Source organism: Castanea sativa, chromosome 5 (assembly GCF_040712315.1).
Source record: "Castanea sativa cultivar Marrone di Chiusa Pesio chromosome 5, ASM4071231v1".
Taxonomy (NCBI): Eukaryota; Viridiplantae; Streptophyta; class Magnoliopsida; order Fagales; family Fagaceae; genus Castanea; species Castanea sativa.
The window spans coordinates 25,502,502-25,523,406 of record NC_134017.1 but is presented as its reverse complement, the minus strand read 5'-3'; the positions used below and the strand labels follow the sequence as shown (position 1 = coordinate 25,523,406).

At 36.5% G+C, this 20,905-nt stretch overlaps 1 protein-coding gene across 5 annotated transcripts; it reads right to left on the bottom strand.

Moving 5' to 3' along the window:
• Nucleotides 1–13,157: 13,157 nt before the first annotated feature.
• On the bottom strand, nt 13,158–19,032 carry LOC142637127 (beta-galactosidase 15-like). 5 transcript variants are annotated; one of them, XR_012844557.1, is made up of 6 exons: nt 18,945–19,032; nt 18,682–18,743; nt 17,501–17,593; nt 17,327–17,393; nt 17,146–17,238; nt 13,158–13,220 (listed from the first exon to the last, which is right to left on the bottom strand). XR_012844557.1 is itself a non-coding variant. In XM_075811403.1 (5 exons), exons 1-5 carry the CDS (start codon nt 18,975–18,977, stop codon nt 13,215–13,217), a joined length of 261 nt encoding a protein of 86 aa, XP_075667518.1. In that variant the 5' UTR covers nt 18,978–19,026; the 3' UTR covers nt 13,158–13,214. The 5 variants fall into 5 exon arrangements, 2 of the variants coding, with proteins under 2 accessions (XP_075667518.1, XP_075667519.1); XR_012844556.1 differs by having other exon boundaries at nt 17,501–17,581; XM_075811403.1 differs by lacking the exon at nt 17,501–17,593 and having other exon boundaries at nt 18,945–19,026.
• Between the last annotated feature and the right edge of the window lie 1,873 nt (nt 19,033–20,905).

The window sequence follows — 20,905 nt, the reverse complement described above, 5'->3', positions numbered from 1 at the left end:
CACCCACACGATGACGCGATAGTCATCACCCTACTCATCTCTAACTACATGACCAGGAGGGTGTTGATAGACAATGGCAGCTCTGCAGATATTCTCTACTACCCCGCATTCCAGCAAATGAGGCTAGGACGAGATCAGCTTCGACCAGTGAACTCGCTGTTGGTAGGATTCGGAGGAATGAAGGTGCAACCGGTGGGCACCATCACATTACCAGTGGTCGTTGGAACATATCCACAGCAGATAACCAAGGAGGTAAATTTCCTTGTTGTTGATTGTGCATCGTCATATAATGCAATTATTGGAAGACCAACTTTGAATAGCTGGAAGGCGGTAACCTCTACCTACCCCTTGTCCATCAAATTTCCAACCGAGCTCGGAGTAGGCCAAGTACAAGGAGATCAGTTGGCCGCCAGAGAATGCTACTTAGCTATGCTGGCAATGGACGAGCACATGCAGGCAATGAGTATAGACGGGAGAAGGATCGCGGCGGAGCCCACTGAAGTATTAGAAAACGTCCCTTTGGATGATAACCAGCCTGAGAAGTTTACTAGAATTGGGGCGAGCATGGAAGAGGGGGCAAAGCACGCTTTGGTCCGGTTTCTGAAGAAAAGCCTCGATGTCTTTGCATGGAGTCATGAGGACATGCCTGGCATTGATCCGAGTGTCATTACCCATAGCCTGAACATGTGTCCTTATTCAAAACCAGTGCGTCAGAAGAAAAGGATTTTTGCTCCTGAGCGAGACAATGCCATTAAGGAAGAAGTACAGAAGTTGGTCGCCGCGGAGTTCATCCGAGAAGTTTATTATCCAGATTGGTTGGCGAACGTGGTCATGGTCAAGAAAGCTAACGGTAAGTGGCAAATGTGCGTGGACTTCACTGATTTAAACAAAGCTTGCCCCAAGGATAGTTACCCATTGCCACGCATTGACCAGTTGGTGGACTCGACGGCAGGTCACAGAGTGCTTAGCTTCATGGATGCTTTCTCAGGTTACAACCAGATACAGATGGATGAAGCGGGTCAGGAGAAGACCTCATTCATTACGAGCCAAGGGTTGTATTGCTATAAGGTAATGCCCTTTGGTTTGAAGAACGCAGGGGCGACTTACCAAAGGCTGGTTAACCATATGTTCCATCCTCAAATCGGGCGAAATGTGGAGGTTTATGTAAACGACATGCTGGTAAAGAGCCAAGACGAGGATAAACATCTGGATGACCTTCAAGAGACTTTTGATACATTGCGGCGGTACAACATGAAATTAAATCCAAGCAAGTGTGCTTTCGGAGTTTCATCGGGGAAATTTTTGGGGTTCATGGTGTCGCACAGGGGAATTGAGGCAAATCCGGACAAAATCCAGGCGATACTGAATATGGAACCACCAAAGAATATCAAGGAAGTCCAGTCTCTTACCGGACGGGTCGCCGCCCTTAACAGGTTTGTCTCGAAAGCTACGGATAAGTGTTTGCCTTTCTTTAAAGTCCTTAGGAAGGCATTTGAATGGACAGACGAGTGTCAAAGGGCCTTCCAAGACTTGAAGACATATCTCATGACAGCGCCGCTGTTGAGTCCATTTGTACATGGGGAAGAGTTGTATTTGTATTTGGCAGTGTCCCCACACGCAGTAAGCTCAATGTTGGCCAGAGAAGAGAGGAGAGTCCAGAAACCGGTCTATTACACAAGCCATGCAATGAGAGGAGCAGAATGACGATACCCGATGACGGAGAAACTAGTCTTTGTATTACTCACGGCTTCTAGGAAGCTGAGGCATTATTTCCTGGCACACATCATCAACGTCCTAACAGACCATCCCATAAAGAAGGCAATGAACAAGTTGGAAGCTGCTGGATGGCTAGTACAGTGGGCTGTTGAGCTCAGCAAATTTGACATCAGATACCTCCCAAGGAGTGCGATAAAGGCGCAGGCATTAGTAGATTTCATCGCAGAGTTCACCCCCAGCCAGGACGACCTGGACAAGGATGAAGGATTTGAAAGGTGGGTGATTAATGTAGACGGATCGTCCACATTGTACGCAGGAGGGATTGGAGTTATACTGAAGTCCCTTGAGGGTGACAGGCTAGAGTATGCAGCCCGTCTGTAGTATCAAACTACCAACAACGAGGCTGAGTACGAGGCTCTACTCAAGGGATTGGAATTGGCTAAGTCCTTCGGGGCGGAGTCGGTAATAATCAAAGGAGATTCTCAGCTGGTCATTAACCAAGTAAATGGAATGTGTGATACTAAGGAAGATCGAATGAAGAAATACCTCAACAAAGTGAAACGACTTGCACGAAAATTTTCAGCTGTAAGTTTTGTTCAACTACCTAGGGAGGAAAATACGGAAGCAGACGCCTTGGCAAAAGCAACTTCAGCAGGGGTTACAGACGAGTGTGACAACATCCAATATATGCCGAGCATAGACATCCCTGACATACAGCAGATAGGAGGAGGAGAAAATTGGATGAGTCCAATAATGATTTATCTCAAAGATGGAAGGCTTCCAGAGGACAAGGATGAAGCGAGAAAGTTAAGGGTCAGGACAGCCAAGTACGTCCTCATAAATGAAGTGTTGTACAAGAGAGGTTTTTCCCACCCTTACTTAAGGTGCTTGGCTCCTGACGAGTCAAACTATGTTCTAAGGGAAGTTCATGAAGGAGTATGTGGAAATCATTCAGGAGCAAGGTCGCTAGTCCATAAGATCGTCCGTGCCGGCTACTACTTGCCTACAATGCAGGCAGATGCTAAAGCTTATGTCAAGGTATGTGACCAGTGTCAGCACTATAGAAATGTACCTAAACAGCTGTCAGAGTACCAGACCCCAATGATGGCCCCATGGCCCTTCGCACAGTAGGGACTGGATATCCTAGGCCCTTTCCCCATGGGAACCCGGCAAATGAAGTTTTTGGTGGTAGGAATCGATTACTTCACCAAGTGGGTAGAAGTCGAGCCTCTTGCAGCAATCACTCAGCAAAACATGAAAAATTTTGTATGGAAGAATATTCTATGTAGGTTCGGAGTACCCAGGGTATTAGTATCGGACAACGGACGTCAATTCGACAACGCACCATTCAGGGACTTTTGTAATCATTTTGGGATCAAGACTCACTATTCCTCACCCTCCCATCCACAGGCAAATGGACAAGCAGAAGTAGCAAACCGATCCCTGCTGAAAATCATCAAGACTCGGCTCGAGGGGGCAAAAGGGATATGGCCAGACGAGCTACCAGGTGTTCTTTGGGCCTATAGGACGACTATACGAACTCCGACAGGAGAGACCCCCTTTAAACTAGCCTATGGAAGTGAAGCTGTTATACCAGCGGAAGTTCATATGGCTAGTCACCGAGTGATGGAGTACCAGGAGAAAGAGAATGGGGAACAACTTCGTCTTGACCTCGATCTTATTGACGAGATAAGAATGGATGCGGAGTAAAGGACAGCAAGGTACAAAAACCTTATGGCCAGACAGCATAATGCCATGGTGAAACCCAGACGGTTCGGTGTGGGGGACCTTGTCCTCAAAAGAGTCTCCTTGGCGACTAGGAACCCAGCTCATGGAAAACTGGGACCCAATTGGGAAGGACCCTACAGGGTAATCAGCTGCAAGAGGCAGGGGTCTTACTACTTGGAAGCTCTGGATGGGCGGAAGTTAGAGCATCCCTGGAACGTGGAACATCTGAGGAGGTACTATCAGTGATAAGCAGGGACGAGGGAAGTCAGTGGCAAAGTTACAGCTATGATTTGCGTGTTCGCTTATATTTACTGTTGTGTTCTTACTACTATTATGGTGTGTTATGAGTAAAAAGTGCACTTGTTCTTAAACTTTTGCACCGCTTACAGACCAGCTTATGAAAGACGAGGTTATGTATTTTTCTTAAGTATTTTAATAAGGCACTAGCTTATAAGCATGTGCCACGTTTGTGAACAATGTTCATGTAATAATATGGTTTGGATTTCTTATGTATTTGATGCATAGATTTAGTTTCCATAATAATACCCACAGAAGGGGCAAAAGCCTAAGACGAATTGAAATCTTCGGACGCAGAAACACTCGTCCAAGGCTTTCCTTTAAATAAAGATAAAGCAAAGAGAAATAAGCTAAAGCATACTCGTCCAAAGCTTTCCTTTAAATAAGGATAAAGCAAAGAGAAATAAGCTAAGGCATACTCGTCCAAAGCTTTCCTTTAAATAAGAATAAAGCAAAGAGAAATAAGCTAAGGCATACTCGTCCAAGGCTTTCCTTTAAATAAGGATAAAGCAAAGAGAAAAAAGCTAAGGCATGCTCGTCCAAGATTTCCTTTAAATGAGTATAAAGCAAAAAGAAAAGGCCAAGGCCCACTCGTCTAAGGAAGAAAGTAGGCATTAAGGCATAGCATTCCAAAGACGAGCAGCTAGTCAAGACGAGTAAAACATAAACGTTATGAACTCCTTGCGAGAAGACGAGTAATAATTGCCTAAAGGACAAGCAAAATTAATGCATTCATCATTATCGTCCTAAGTGGGTCGTCCATAAAGAAATCGTGTAAACGATCATTCAACACTTAGAACATTGTTTAAAAGACAATTGCATAAATGATAACAATGTATAAGCTCGTCCGTACAATAGGTAACAGATAAAGAAAATATTCTTTAGTCTAAAGAGGGTAGACAACCACCGTCCAAAAACCCTTATAAAATAAGCATTAAAAGGCAATTGTTAATAAACTCGTCCAGAACACTCTAGACAAGGTAATTGTACTTGAATACATTTTAAATAAAAAAAAAAAGAAAGAAGAGAAAGCCAAACAACAATAACACTAGTTTTAAAAAAAAAATTTCTTCAAGAGGGGGGGGGGGGGCATCAATGTTGGGGTCGTCCTGAGCTGGTTTGGTGGAAGCGTCGTCCTCGATATTGACATCGTCTGAGCCTGTGTGAACGAGAGAACTTGTAGCAGCGCCAAGGTTGAGTTTAATGGTGCTAAAGTCAACTCCAGGAAAGTTGTCTATAGCGTCCATCCTAAAATCCTCAAACCCTGCTGCGTAGTTCGTGTCCAGTAGGTCAATGAACTCTTTGGACGCTTTGAATTCCTCCACTGCCTCGTCTTTAGCTTTCTTAAGAAGAAGACTCAGCTCGTCATTCTTCTTTTGAAGAAGGTCGAGACGATCATCCTTCTTAGCAGCGTCGGATTTCAGCTCTCCCACCAAAGCCTTCAACTCCTCAGCCTCGTCCTTGGCCTTGTTTGCCACCTCGGCCCAAGTCCTGCAGTCGTTCTTGATCTCTTCTATTCTTTTCTCTAGAAAGATCCTCGTCCTGTCCATCTCTGTGGCCTGCTTGGACGTAGCTATGAACTTCGACATTGCCTACATGGAAGATAAGAGGGTTAAAGAGATAAAAATAACGTTAGATGACATGGCCAAACCAAGACGAAGCAAAAATGGTTACCTTGAAAAGATCGTGGACGCCGGAGTGCTCGAACTCCTTCAAAGACATGTCGTAGCACGCAGCCACGTCCTCGCCTTTCACAGCCTCTTGGAATTGTTCCCAAGCCAAATCCTCATTCTCCAGCAAATTTGTAGAAATCCTTTGAGGAGGCTGGGACGAATCAGGGGCAGGGGACTTGGACGGAGTGACGCTGACAGGCGTAGACGAGTCGATGTCGACGACTGGGACGGACGGCTGGAAGGAAGGAGGATCAGGCCTAGCAGTTTCGGGCCTGGACGACCCATGCTTGGCCTTCTTTCCCCGATGACTGGGCAGGCTAGCCAAGTCCAAGTGCTTGGACAAGCTTTTCCTCTTGTCTCCAGCACCAGGACGAGGCTGGGTTTGAGCTTCAGGTCTCGCCGCCTCGTCGATCACCTCCTTTCCTTTATTTCCCTTCATGGTTGCCATTCCTTTAAAAAAAAAAAAAAAAAAAAAAAAAAAATGAACACATATACATACGAATAAATAATAATAATAAAATAAAAATGAAAAATACATATATCTTTAAGAGAAGCACTCACGTCTACGGATGGTTTGTTCGTGTGCTAAAGCTTCGACGGAAGGTTCGAGGCCAAGTCCCCACCTGTGTAGACGCTGAAGGGTCACCAACGAATGAAAGTCTCTCTCGGAATGTAGACGAGCCCTGTGGACGCGATCACGGTGGAACTTGCTCAAAGAAGGACATCCAATAGCTGGAAAAGGAAGAGGGAAATTAAGGTTAGACCACTACTCAAAGATAAAGTATGACAAAACAAATAAAAAAATGAAGGAAAAAACATAACATACCTTCTGGACGAAGGTTCCCTAAATCTCCAGTATAAGGAGCAAACGAATCTCTACCAACCTCAATAGGATGCCCCGCCCAGAAACCAGAGACAAAGAAAAATTATGTCTTCCAGTTTCTGTCAGACGAGGGCAAAGACTTACTCAATCTACAGTCATTGCCCCTAACTGTAAACTGATAGAAGCCTAAAGATTGACTTATCTCGGAGGGTTTATAACAGTACAAGAACTCGTCCACGGTGATAGGACGGTTCCCGTCAAATACCTCCCTCCATAAGACTTGCATAGAGACAATTAGTCTCCATGCGTTGGGGTTAAGCTGACACACTCCCAAGCCTAGCCTAGTGAGTAATTTCCTAGTAAAGGCATTCAAAGGAAGTCTGAGCCCCCCTAACAAGTAAGCTTCGTAAACGCCTATTCCAAAATGAGGCTGGCAACACCATTCACCTCGAATAGCTAACCTAGGGTTTAGGTCGTCAGGAATTTGGAACCAACTCCTAAGAGAATCTAACCTCCTCTCGTCCGTCCTAGAAGGAGCCTCTATAGCACAACTATATACAATTTCCTCTTCGTCCAAAGGGGAGGACGGCGGGAAGCTCGTCGAGGTGTCAGCCCTAGAAGCTGCCCTCGTCCTAACATTTTCTTGTAAGGTCTCAATGGGAATTCCTAGGACGCCAGAGGTATATTCCTCTGTTGTGTGACCACTACTACTGCTATTGTTATTGGAAGTATCATAACTAGAATAGTCGTGATACTCGTCTATGGCTTTGACTACACTGTCGCTAGACGAACAGGAAGCCATTTAGGACGTCCAAACACTTAAAAAGGAAAGTTTGAGAGTTGAAGTAAAGAGAATACCTCGCTCTAGACGGAAGACACTAAGGACGCTGAGAATACTCCTAGATGAGGCGATAGATGAGGATGTCAAAATAGAAAATCTAAAAAAGTGAGAGGGAAACCACTATTTATAGATAGAAAAGTCTCGATATCCACAACGACAAGACCAATGAAAAAATGACACGTGGCGCCTGCCTCGAAGGAATGAATCGACGCGGCCAACCACCGATGAAAGTATGACACGTGGTACGCAAAAAAAAAAAAAAAAAAAAAAAAAAAAAAAAAAAAAACACGTCCTAAAATCTGGTGATACACTGCATGACCCCTGGATGAGGGGCAACTGATGAGGAATGAAGTACTCCAGATCGTCCACGGTCATCCACACCAACAGCCGTCCAGAAGAAAGCATCAAGACGGGAGCTAGCGCCATAGCCGTCCATGGACAAAGTCAAACCCACGTATCTCGTCCTGAGAAGACGACCACCTCGTCCTAACTAGACTCGTCCACATGAGGACCCCTGGACGAAAACGTACACTTGAATTACTAAAATACACTTCACCATTCCGTAATACACGCATAACTTCCGATGATCGTTGTGTGAGAAAATGCAACAATCAGGTGGTTATGGGAGTTATCCAAGAACCTCGGACCTCCTGAAATCCAGGGGAGGTTACAATTTCAATAACTGCCCCCAGGACACTATATAAACAGCCATTCAGACCAATGGAAGGTACGTTGAACATTTTCCCAAGAAATTGGAACTCCAAAGATATAGAGAGAAAACTGACTTTACCATCGGAGGGTTCTTGGCCGGTGATCCCGGTCACCTTTGATCGTTTTCCTTTGTTTTTCAGGCCATTAGAGAGCGAGTGGTCCTTTCAAATCCGGAGCATCCAGCCTACTGATTTTCCTTGCATCATATATATATATATATATATATATATATATATATATATATATATATATATATATATATATATAGACCATCAAAAAATAAAAATTACATACTTATAGTTTTACACAGAGCTACCTTGAAGATTCAAGACAAAGTGACATTAACAAAGCCTTACCAGTTGGAGCGAATGCCTCAAATACTAAAAAAAAGAATATTACTCTTGGCTCCTAAAATATATATGTATTAACCATCAACATCTTATTATATTTTCAATAATATATATATGTGTGTGTGTACATGTTAAGTTGTTAACCATCAAAATAACCAAAAATTGGAGAAGTCATAATCTTGGTATATGAAAAAGATAGAGAAACAAAAAGAACAGAAACCCCAAACACAGTGTAAACACAATTGCAATAAAACAAAACTGCAAATTTAATACTTATTGCACATCATCTCACTTAATTGTGACTACAAAGCACGATTGTTTCATAGCTATATACTTATGTCAACTGTTAGTCTTTAAGGAACACCAAAAATACGCAATAAGAATACTCTTCTATAATCGATTATTAAAAATTATATAACCAATTATTTCAACATTAGTTTCGCTGAAAGAGTGTAAACTCTAAACCCAAATTTGAGTTGTAGTATTGACTCAAACAACCATGTAGAGTAAGGCAACGTGATTGGCTCTTTGTTCCTAACCTCAATCTTCTCCTCCTCCTTAAGTTGACAGAGTAATGCTTGAAACATTATAGAAGACAAGCATTGGTTAGGAATCACATATAGTTTACACTTTTCACCCACATGCATGGCCATGAGTTTTTTCTTGTCTTCATTCGTAGATTTGCAAAGAGTCGCTGAACTTTTTCTATATCTTTCGTCATCTTCAAACCCTAGTACCACACTCAGCGCAAAGAAAATTTAGAAAAGATAGGAATTCTTAAAAAGTATGAAGTTGATGAACTACGTACGTTGGGATCCTGGGGACTATATATATATATGTGTGTGTGTGTGTGTATGTGTGTGAGAATACGTATTATAATAGGATTAGGTTTTGTGTTATACTTAAACCACTGCTAGAGCCTATATGTCGGTTTATATCTTTTTTATTGATAATTAAGATGAGCTTGTTTATTCAAATTTGACCCTAGCTATATGCAGTAGTATAGTATAAGTGTATAATTTAAAGATAGATTCAAAGGCTGTCACAGAGTTCTCTACATTGGAATTGGATGACTAATATAATTTTGTTTAAAACCGGTTTTTTATAGTAAAGTCAGAATTTTTGTTTTATTTATTTATTTAAGTAATGCTGATGTGGAAAATTATGGAGAGGTCAGAGATTTCGGTTATATATATATATAGATTAATAGCGAAAACACTATTTTAGTCTTTACATTTTAAGGTTACAATAAATTTGGTTCTTACATTTTTGTAACAATAAATTTGGTTCCTGTTATTTTCAACTTGTAATAAATTTGGTTCCTGCCGTTAACTCACTAACGAAAAATGCCTACGTAGCAAATGGTGTGAACAGTTGGCATATTTGATGCTGAAGTGGCATTAAAACTGTTATAAAAAATTGCCCTATCAGCATTTGAATAAACAAAAATTAATTTATCAATTTTAATGAAATAAAAAAGAAAAAAAATTAATAACCAAAAACTAAAAACATGAACCCAGATGATTTTGAACATGAACCTACACACATCTCCATAAACTAAACCCAGATCTTAACCACAGCAAAAAAACCAAACTCACAATATCTCTATTCATTCCCTCACAACTTTCGTTCCATTCCACGAAGCCCAAAACCATAGCCACAAAGCCGAAAACCCAAACTCACAATATCTCCACTCACTTTCTCAACGCTACTGCTAAACTGTTCATCAACTTCAGTTCATTACCGAAAATTTCATAAACAAAAGAACGCAAAAAAAAAAAAAAAAAAAAAAAAATCCCTTCAATATTTTCTGTCACTTTCCTTTTCATGTTCCTAACTTTGTCCCTGGAATCATTTACACATTGAGAAAAAATCCTTTCGGCAAAGTTTTGTTGGATTTTGTTTGTCCGTCAGTTTCGTGACAAAATCTCAAAGGTTCTATGTAATTGAATTGTTTTTGCTGAATTTCAGAGGGGTTTTGTAGATGATTGAGATTTGAATAGGTTCTATATCTAGGTTCAAATTCAAAATCATTTGGGATCATGTTTTTAGTTTTTGGTTTTTAATTTTACTTTTTTTTAATTTCATTAAAATTGATAAATTAATTTGTGTTTATTCAAATGATGATGGAGCATTTTTTATTATTATTTTAATGCCATATCAGTGTCAAGTATACTAACTGTTTACACCATTTGTCAAGTAAGCATTTTTCGTTAGTGAGTTAATGGCAAAAACTAAATTAATTACAAGTTGAAAATAACATGGATCAAAAGAATTGCTACAAAAATGTAGGCATCAAAATGGTGTTTTCACCTAAATTATAATAGACTTATAAAATGTGCCAAGAAGTTAGTGTTCTGTACTTTGGCTTTGCACATGTTATAGTCCAATTTTTTAAATGCTTTTTTTTGTGTGAGGCAAATGTGATGATATTAATGACCTTTAAAGTGGACGTTAGAGAACAAATGATGAGCCCTCATGTGGACGTAAAGCATAAACGAGTCCTCAGCATTAAATCGATATTCATGATTCCCAAAAATGCTGGAAGCTTTTGCTTTGCAAAGCTTCAGGCACAAAAAAAATACCCCATCACGCCATACTGATAAGATCATAGGACATATAAGCTCAACTTGAAAAACAATAAGGTAGAATCATATTTGGTATCCCAAAATATTTAGGACCAAGCATAGATTATATTAACATGTGCAAAGGTATCAAAATATCATACAGATATAAAAGTTTTTGTTGAAGCCGTATATTCTTGTCTACACTAAAAATAATTTATTTCAAATCATTTCATATTTATTAAATCAAAGTATAAATTTCTTTATTTATAAAATAATTATTAATAAATTATGATATCCTCGGACCTCGGTGAAACTAGTTACCTGGGGGCAAAAGAAAAAAAAAAAAAACCACTTCATTTTTCGGTATCTTCTCTAATCCAGATTTTAAAACAACATTAAAAATTCTGATCCACACCGTCAACACAAACAACTGTTTTTGAAAAAGTCTATGAACAACTTTCATGTGACAACTTTTGCCACAATTTTATTTTGGGTCCCAAATAATATTTTTAGGGTTATATTTTTATATAGTTGGTATATTCTTTGACAAAAGATACTTTACTTGTATTTAAGTGGTCTAGAACATTATAAAGTATGTCTTGTTGCTATATCAAGTGGTATTATTGAAAACATGAAGACTGTACCAAGAAACAAGCGAAGAAAAACTTAAAAAGTGAACCGCGACACTAGCTCAATACAAGTTATCTATCAAGAATTAATGAAGAGTCTCAATACAAGCTCGGCACCCCTCGATCTATTGAGTTCTACAAATCCAGATTTCTCAAATCTGTTTTTTGGCCCATGATGACTTGGAATTCTAGGGTTTCATTCATTAAACTTCTAAAGGATATAAAAGCTTTATTTTAAAGTCATCACAAGACACCGAGATTCAATTAGAGAATCTATACACTTAATGTGAAGCTACTGTGTTCTTATGTGCCTTAGGGTTTTGTGACCAAGTGCTTATTTCTCTACAAGTGAATTGAAGAACGTTGCATTCAACAAGTTTCAAGTTGTTGAGAGTTAGTCACGTACTGGAATCTATGCAAAGAGAAGAAGTCTCTACAAAATCAAGACCAACTAGGATTGGCGTAAGGATTTTATTGTAGGTAGGTACTTTGGGATAGGCTAAGTTTGGGGTAAGATTCCTTGTACTTGTAATTTCTTGATTTTGATTAGTGATTCTTGGGAGTGGTGATTTGAAAATCATCCGGTGAAGTTTTTTCGTTATGAAAGGTTTTCTCCATTAGTCAACAAATCACCGTGTCAATTTAGTATTTTTTGCTGTACTATAAATTAATTAGTAATTTGTTCTCGCCTTCACGATTTGCATGAAATTTGACTTAATTAATCAATTGTAGTAATTGAATTAATTAATTGGGGTTAATCTATTACCCCACAAATATTATCACCCAAATTATCAATCCAAATAGAAATCACACACAAGAACACATATATTTAGGTGGAAATTGTTTCTCCTTCTAGGGAAAAATCATGGGACACTCCGAATAATTTCACTATTATCAAATCCATTACAATAATTCTCAAGTTTGTGCCTAACTTGAGATTCTCCAAATACAATAATAAATCCACTAGTGTATGTCTCACGGATAAAGGAAAATCTTTTTTTTTTTTTTTTTTTCCTTTGCTTTCACACACACTAATTATTTATCTTGAAAGTGGCAACACTTTGCTCTCTTCTCACTAACTTTCTTCTCTTCTTCTTTCTCTTTTCTACGTAGCTCTCTTTGGCTATTTTCATGAAGGTAGCAACACTTTGCTCTCTCCTCTTTAGCATTCTTCTCTTCTTCTTTCTCTTTTCCACGTAGCTCTCCTTGCAATATCTCTCTACAAGACACCTCTTTCTTTGGCACTTTGCAACATTAAAAAAAAACTTCACAAATTTTCCTTGATTTGTGTGCTTTACAAAAAATGTTGTTGACAAAGCTTAAACCACTACAAAAAAACTGGCCTACTGCGGCAGGCCAAAACCGCCGCTATAGGTACATTTCACCTATTGCGGTGAGGGCTATTGCGGCGGTTCTACCTGCCAGCCTTGTCGTGAAGCAGTATCTCTATTGCGGCGGTACAAAAACCCGCCGCTGTAGATACACCCTTTAGCGGCGGTTTTGGTCTATTGCGGCGGGCATAAAACTGCCGCCATACGACGTTCGAATTTGTGTCATAAAACTGCCGCCACCCTTTAGATACACCCACACACGGCGCCACTATATGTGCGTACCTTTAGCGGCGGGCTATAAGCGCCGCTATAGGGTTTCATTTAATACATAAATGTGCACCTATAGCAGCAGTCCCACCCACCGCTATATGTGTGTACCTTTAGTAGCGAGCTATAAGCGCCGCTATAGGGTTTCATTTAATACATAAAATATGCACTTATTGCGGCGCTTTTTGACCACCGCTATAGGTTCTTTTTTTCTTTTCTTTTTTCAGTGCGCTTTGCATCAGACCCGTTACAAAGAACCTATTTTGCATCAAATACATTGTTCAGACCTATTACAAAGAACCTATAATAGTTTTAGCTCTACTATCACAATACCACAAAATAATAATAATAATAATAATAATAATAATATATATATATATATCTACAAAAAAAAATTACTACAAATTATCACTAGAGAGTAGAGAGAGAAACAATAAGTCTACTTGCACAATAAAGTCCACAACTTTTTTCACAACAGTTGAGTTTGCAAGTTGTAATGTACAAATCATAATTTGCCACCTCAATTGGTTGTGTCTCTAGCTTTACTCGGAGCAAACTCAAGCCATATAACTATGCATGACAATAGTTGTCAATTTAAACACCATAAAAACAATAACCCAAGTAATGTTTTCAGTTGAACCAAATGGAGGGTATATAACAACACAGATACATGATATTACACAATTGGAGTAAACCCAATTAAACATAATGATTCTCAACCAAACACCATAAAAACAAAGACCCAGACAACAAATCTTTCAACTGAGCCAATTTTTACGAATTGGGTGCCAACCCAATAGCCAAAAACACAAACACGGACACAGAGTAACAAAGAGTATCTAGTAAAAGACACACACCATTGCAGTACTAAGACAATTGAGAACCAAAGGCCTGTTCAGAATTGCTGTTCTAGACCAAGCTTTGCCCTCAACCAATACCTGCAGAGAGAGACAGAGAGAGAAAGAGAGTTAGCGTGTGGGGGTTAAAGAAAGAGAATAGACAAAAGGGTATTCTTGAAAGTTGAAATTGACTTGGTTGTCAAGTTCATCAGTAATAGTAGTGTCCAAAAGAGAACAGAGAGCTCTTGTGTGGTATTGGTTGAGGAAACAAAGACTGTGAATGCGAAGATTGTTGCACCTCAGCAACAAGGCAGCCTTAAACCTCTGCATCATTTAGCCCACCCACTCTTTCAAATTCTGCCCCAACACAACTCAAGCTCTCTACTCTCTAGTGATAAATTGATAATAAAAAATTCTGAGGAAAAAATTAAAAAAATGAGAAGAAGAATAGGAGAAGAAGAAAAATGTTTATTGCTACAAAAAAACTAACACTACAAAAAAATATTTATTTTTTTAAGGTATATTGCTACAACACTTTCTTTGATCTCTAAACTCAAACCTATAAATTAAACACCTATGATGTGTATCAATTTCAATATTGAGATTACTTACTAAAAAAAGAGATTCAATATTGAAATCGAGGATACAAACAGTTAAGCAAAGTAACCCTTGAAGGTGTATTCAAATGAAATCTAAAATGAGTCTTTCATCACAGTCAATCATTTGAATACAAGAGGGGAAACACCATTTGGAGTACCTATAGATGAACAACATAACCTAGTTCACAGCAATTGGAAGCACTAGCATACTAATTATGCCCCCATTAGGCCAAACTAATGTATGCAAGAATCAATAGAAGATATCAGGGTTCATGGGAGCGCTGCATTTGGTTGGAGTTGCTTAGCTGAATCTGTTGTAGTTGTTGGGCCAATTCTTTAATCCTCGCCTAGAGAAAATCAAACAATGGTCATCAGGCTAGAGAAAATTTAGAAAGAATAGTATAGTTAATTTAAACATTGATCCAATCCAAATGACCAATGAAGGTAGACTAAATGCACAATTTTTTATGAATACAAAATTCTTTCAAGACCATTCCGCTGGTATGTTGCAAAAGAAGGGACCTAAAGTTAGCATAATTATATCTGACCACAATATGAGAATCAAAACCTGAAACTATTGTGAGATTAAACAAAGATGAGCAATAAAGATAAAATTATTTGATAATTAAATATATAAGGGCAACGTGTCTCCTCATCCAAGCTCTTAGACAGCCCTTAAATTCCTTACACCCACTCCCAATATCCTCTTAGGTATCACAAATGAAGAATGATAAAAAAAATAAAAAAAAGGAAAAGAAAGAAACCAAGCCCATAGATTTTTCACCTTCAATGAATGGTGTACATATAGAATATAGATTAAGTAAATACTACATGCATTGGAACCTTTGGATCCTATTGTTACTGACGGAGAAAGAAAAGTTAACCGTTTAATTTATTAGTTTATACTTAGAAAACTACAAGGTTTCATAATTTGAAACCTCCTTGAAACTATATGGTTTTTTTAAAAATTAATTTCACCTTAAATTTTATGACTTGCGATGACATTACACTATTTAATCTTAGCGCCAACAGCCCAACAAAAACATAAAGAAGTGTTCAACCAATTTATGTGAATTAAGAGTGCAATTTATGCTGTTATGACAACACTTCCAAAGGAAAGTTTGTACTCTTGGAAGGATTTTTAGGTCCCAACCACGTTTTCCATGGAAAAGATCAAGAGAACCCAGCCCTGTTGCAATCCTATACGCACTTGTTAGATCAAAGTCCCCATGTTTTGCGACTTTTGCCCCCATCCAAGTCAACCTGTCTTGGTTCCTTGAAGCTATAGCAAACGGGGTTGCTATAGCAATTGGTTGAAAAATTTAGCTTTCACAAACCCAAACTTGTTGCAGAAAAGGGAAAATAGTCAAGTGGGGAATGCATGTTGGGTTGGTTTTTTTTTTTTTTTTTTTACTCCATTGTTAATTTGGTACACGTACAACTTCTACAAACTTCTACAAAAGGTCTTGACCAAACCTTAGAAAATTATTGCAATTTTTAAAGACCAAAAGGACTTTATCAAAGGAAAAGACCATAAGGACTTTTAATTTTTTATATTTAAAAAAAAAACAAAACGACTTTTATTCTAAAAAATATACTTAGAATCATAGCAAAACCCGAAACTTATACAAATAAATTCAATAAACACAGTTCAAAAACTATACAGAACCTTCTCAATCACTGTAGAAAATAATATTCAAATTCACTTTTTTGGGTTACCCAACTCAAATGCATGTCTTTATGGAATTCCATCACTCTCACGCATTAACAATCAATACAATTTAATAAAAAATTCACCCACTAATAAACAAGAAAAATAACATGGGGGTTATCTTTAGATATGAAAAAGAAAATTTTAAAAAAATAATAATAATAGCAACAACACCGAAAGTTCTCATATACGAAAAGGGTAAATCCAACCTAGTTACTAGAAATCCAAGCCAAATACTAGAAAGCCAAGCCAATCAAGTCTCAAGTGCCACATCCATAAAGCAAAGCTAGAAAACCAAACCAGTAACGTCCCAAGTGGGACCTCCATAAATCCAAGCTAGTTTTTTTTATATATTTTTTATTAAATTGAGAAAAACCAACCTACTAGAAAGAGATTCTTATGGCCAATTTCACATGTAAATAAACAACTTGTCCCATTACAAACAACCTGTAATAATTTTAGTTCTACTAAAACAATACCATAAATGTCTCCAAACAAACATTATATTGACATAGAAGCACAAGTATCAATGTCTGCCATAGAAATAAGTGTTAATATAATAAAATAGACAAGATTTAGAATTTTATATCCTTGAACCAAATGCAACATAACCACCACTAGAAGGAGCAGACACATGAGTTTGCGGAAAAAAAACCTACTACATATATAACAATTTCATGGTAAACTAAGGACTTAACAATTTCTGCTCTTTTTCTTGGAAGATTTGTAAACTAGTGAGCCTCTTTTTCTTTTTAATCTTTGTTTTTTTTTTTTAGCAAACTAGTGAGCCTCTTTATCTAGCTGAGTTGAGGTATTTTTTTGGTTTCGTACTAATGGTTGGGGATTTGGGTCCAGCCCCCAATGTAGCAAAATATCCAACACAGGGCCTAATGCCTTCTATAAGGTATGAAATCAATTTTAGTCCCACCAAACCAATGAAGATCTTGATTTTTCATTGATGTGTTTCTTTTAGTTTCTTAATAGAAAATCACCAGATATTTTATATTTTTTTTAAAAAAATAACCTTAACAAAAACAATAAAAACTAAGTATAATTTACTAACCTGAGAAAGAATTATAGGTCCACCTTGTGAAGCAAAGAGAGTCTCACGTTTCATCATATCCACAATCAATGTAGTAAAAGTTTTCATCTCACTCTAAAAAAAAGTTAAATTTAGAGCAATTAGAAATATTTTTAATTAAGCCAAAAATGAAAACTAATAAATATAAAAATTTTCAAATTACCACGTATAGAGGACTTGCTGTCCTTAGTTGAATCCCAGGGATGTTGTGCAACCATACAGGTAATCCACTGGCACGAATCACAAATGAAAATAGAAAAAAAAAATCAGAAATATATACAAGATATAAAAAAAATACATATATAATAACAAAAACACTTAAATAAAATATTATTACCCATAATTCCAATCTGCACATGTATATGGTCCAATCCTAAGAACTTCTTCTGATCTTTAATGGCTTCTCATCTAAAAGACACTAAGATTGACACTAGAAATTTTCACATTCCAAAGGAAATTTAAGTAATCAAATTAAAAGCCCAATACAAATTAACAGAGAAAAACACAAGCCAGGTATAACTATAACCAAATTTGGCAATTGAACTCAACAAAAAAGAAGTAGAACCCAGTGGAAATTTCATCAAGAACTTACATTCCTAGCAGAATTATTTGCATTTGATCACAAATTGAAGAACTTGACTAGTACCCAATTGAAAATTTACCAAGAAATCCACAAACTAAATTATCCAATAAATAAATAAATAAGAGCTAGATGCAGTTGATATTCCCAATGAAACTAAGATTGCCACTAGGAAATTCCACATTCCAAAGGAAAATAAAGCAATCTAATTACAAGCCCAATAGAAAATTATCATAGAAAACCAAAAGCCAGTTATAGCTATAACCAAATTTGGCAAATGAACTCATCAAAAGAAGTAGAACCCAGTTGAAATTTCATCGAGAAATTTACATTCCCAGCAGAATTGTTTGCATTTGATCACAAATTGAAGAACTTGACTAACACCCAATTGAAAAATTACCAAGAACCCACAAACCAAACTAAGTATAACCCAATAAAAAAATTGAAAAGAATGGTGAAGTACATAACTAGCAAGATTTATTGCAAACCTTATCTCAAGACAATGCCCTCACAGAAGAATTTGCAAATACGCCATATTTCCCTTTAGGAAAGATCTCAGAGTGAGAGTGAAAAAAGGTCAAGAAATGTTGAATACTTCCGACACAATTTTTAGTTTTTTTGCCATCAACTCAAATCCTTATATCAGTAGGTTCTTCACAATATTCAAACATACCAGTATTATATACATCAAAGAAATTCTTAAAGCAAAACCCACAAAGCAAACCATTAAACCAATTCACATTGTTGTTTCAGTCACAGTAAATGACCTTAACACAAATGACACCTATTGGCTATTGCCACACCTTAATCTGAAAGCTTCGGGTACGCTATGCATTTCAACAATTTAATGTGGGAGCAGGCATTCTTCTATACTATTTTATTCAATCCAAAATCAAACATCAAAGATTAAAGAACATAATTTTGAAATTCAAGAAAACCTGTTTGAGCTCCACAATGACATTCCTCCTCTTCTCTTCTTCTTCCGGAGACGGCACGAGTCCTTCATTAACCATGAACTAAAACCAATGAAAAAAAAAAATATATATATATATATATATATATATATATATATATATTAAACCAAAAATAACATAACCCATCAAAAAACTTTTTAACAAAATATTGAAAATTTGAATCTAAAAAAACAAAAAAGAGACAAACTTGAGACAAACCCAGATAAAAAGAAAGAAGAAAAAACTACCTGAAGCAGAGAGACTGATCTGTGCTCATCCATTTGAGCCTTCAATACAGAAAATCCAAGAGGCGTTGTTGATGCGACGCCGTGGAAGAAGAGGCGTGATTGAGGCGGCGGGGAATGGTGGTTGTTGTTGTTGAAGGTGAGATGAGTGAAGAGGGAGAGAGGGGATGGGGTGGCTGAGAAGAGAAGATGAGAGAAAGGAAATGAACAGGAATAGGGTTTTATGTTGTTTTTTAAAAAGAATCAAAACGACGTAGTTTTCATAATAGTAACTTAAAAAAATGCAAAAAAAAAAAAAAAAAAACGCTGTTGTGGAGGTTAGAACCATGGACGGGACCCTTTAAAACTACATGAAACACGTGTTAACCATTAAGGTAAATTAGGCTAATGAACATGTTTTATAAATAAATATTTTATAAATAGTAATATTTAATATTTATATTTAATATAGATATTAATATTAATATTTATATTTATATTAATTAAGAATCATGTGTAAATTAATTAAAATAAATAAATTATTTTAAATAAAATAAAATTGATAGTAAAAATAAAGTAATCTTTTACTCTATTTTTTAAAAACAAAGTAATATTTCACTTTAGATTTTTTTTAATATATATAAAAAGGACTCACTTTAGGTTTCAATACAAAGAAAAAAGAAAGACTCACGTAAAATAAAAAAAAAATAAAAAATAAAAATAAAAAAAACTTTAGGATGAAGGAAAAAAGAAAAAGATACTCATGTTAGGACTCTCTCACTATTTAGTTTTTAAAAAGACTACTTGTTAGAATTTTTTTTTTTTAAAGGACTCACTTAAGGTTTTTTTTTTAAAAAAAAAAAGAAGAAGAAGAAGAAAGACTCATGTAAAAATAAAAAATAAATAAAAAACTTTAAGATTAAAGAAAAAAGAGAGAGAGACTCTTATTAAAACTCTGACACTATTTAGTTTAAAAAATTAAAATGATGACATGGAAAAAGTGATTAGATGAAGAGTTTGGATTGCAGTTAAATAAATATTTTTATCAACTTAGAAATTATAGGAAAAGAAAATATAAACACAAAATTTATATTTATTTTTTAAAAAAATATTCTACAATATGGTGAAGTCACTTGTTCATTTTATTAATGAGTTGTGAAATAAACTTTAAAAACAAAAAACTTTAAAAATATATGAAGATAATGTAATCTAGCGGTAGATTTATCAAAATTCACACTGAATTAAAAAATATAGGGTTGGGTTCAAGTTACATTTGATATAACTCTAAAAAATGTTACACCAAGAAATAAGTTATTGTTGAATTCATATTTTAAAAATCCAACCGTTAGATCACATTTTCTATATGTTCTTAACATACATGCCAATTTTTATGTCAATCGGATGTAATTTACCATTTGATTTTGAAACTCATCTTTTATACGTTATTTTAAACTACAAAAACTTGAATTTAAACAATTGATTGATGACATGGCTATTAATCTTTGATCACCTTTAAATTTTGTAAGTATGAAAAATATATGAATATAATGTAATCTAACGGTAGATTTGTCAAAATTCACATCGAATTAAGAAATATAGGGTTGAGTTCAAGTTACACTTGATGTAACTCTAAAAACTGTTACACCAACCAATAAGTTATTGTTGAATTCATATTTTGAAAATCCAACCGTTGGATCACATTTTCTATATGTCCTTAACATGCATGACAATTTTCATGCCAATCGGATGTAATTTACCATTTGATCTTTAAACTCATCTTTTATGCGTTATTTTAAATTACAAAAACTTGAATTTAAACAATTGATTGATGATATGGCTATTAATCTTTGATCACCTTTAAATTTTGTAAGCATGAAAAATATATGAATATAATGTAATCTAACGGTAGATTTGTCAAAATTCACATCGAATTAAGAAATATAGGGTTGGGTTCAAGTTACACTTGATGTAACTCTAAAAACTGT

Coding starts and splice junctions, on each gene's coding strand:
- LOC142637127 (XM_075811403.1), bottom strand. CDS start 18,977: ATGGATGAGCACAGATCAGTCTCTCTGCTTCAG. Junction 17,394..18,681: donor TCATTGTGGAGCTCAAACAG/GTTTTCTTGAAT, acceptor GATTCGTGCCAG/TGGATTACCTGTATGGTTGC. Junction 17,239..17,326: donor CAGCAAGTCCTCTATACGTG/GTAATTTGAAAA, acceptor ACTTTTTTTTAG/AGTGAGATGAAAACTTTTAC.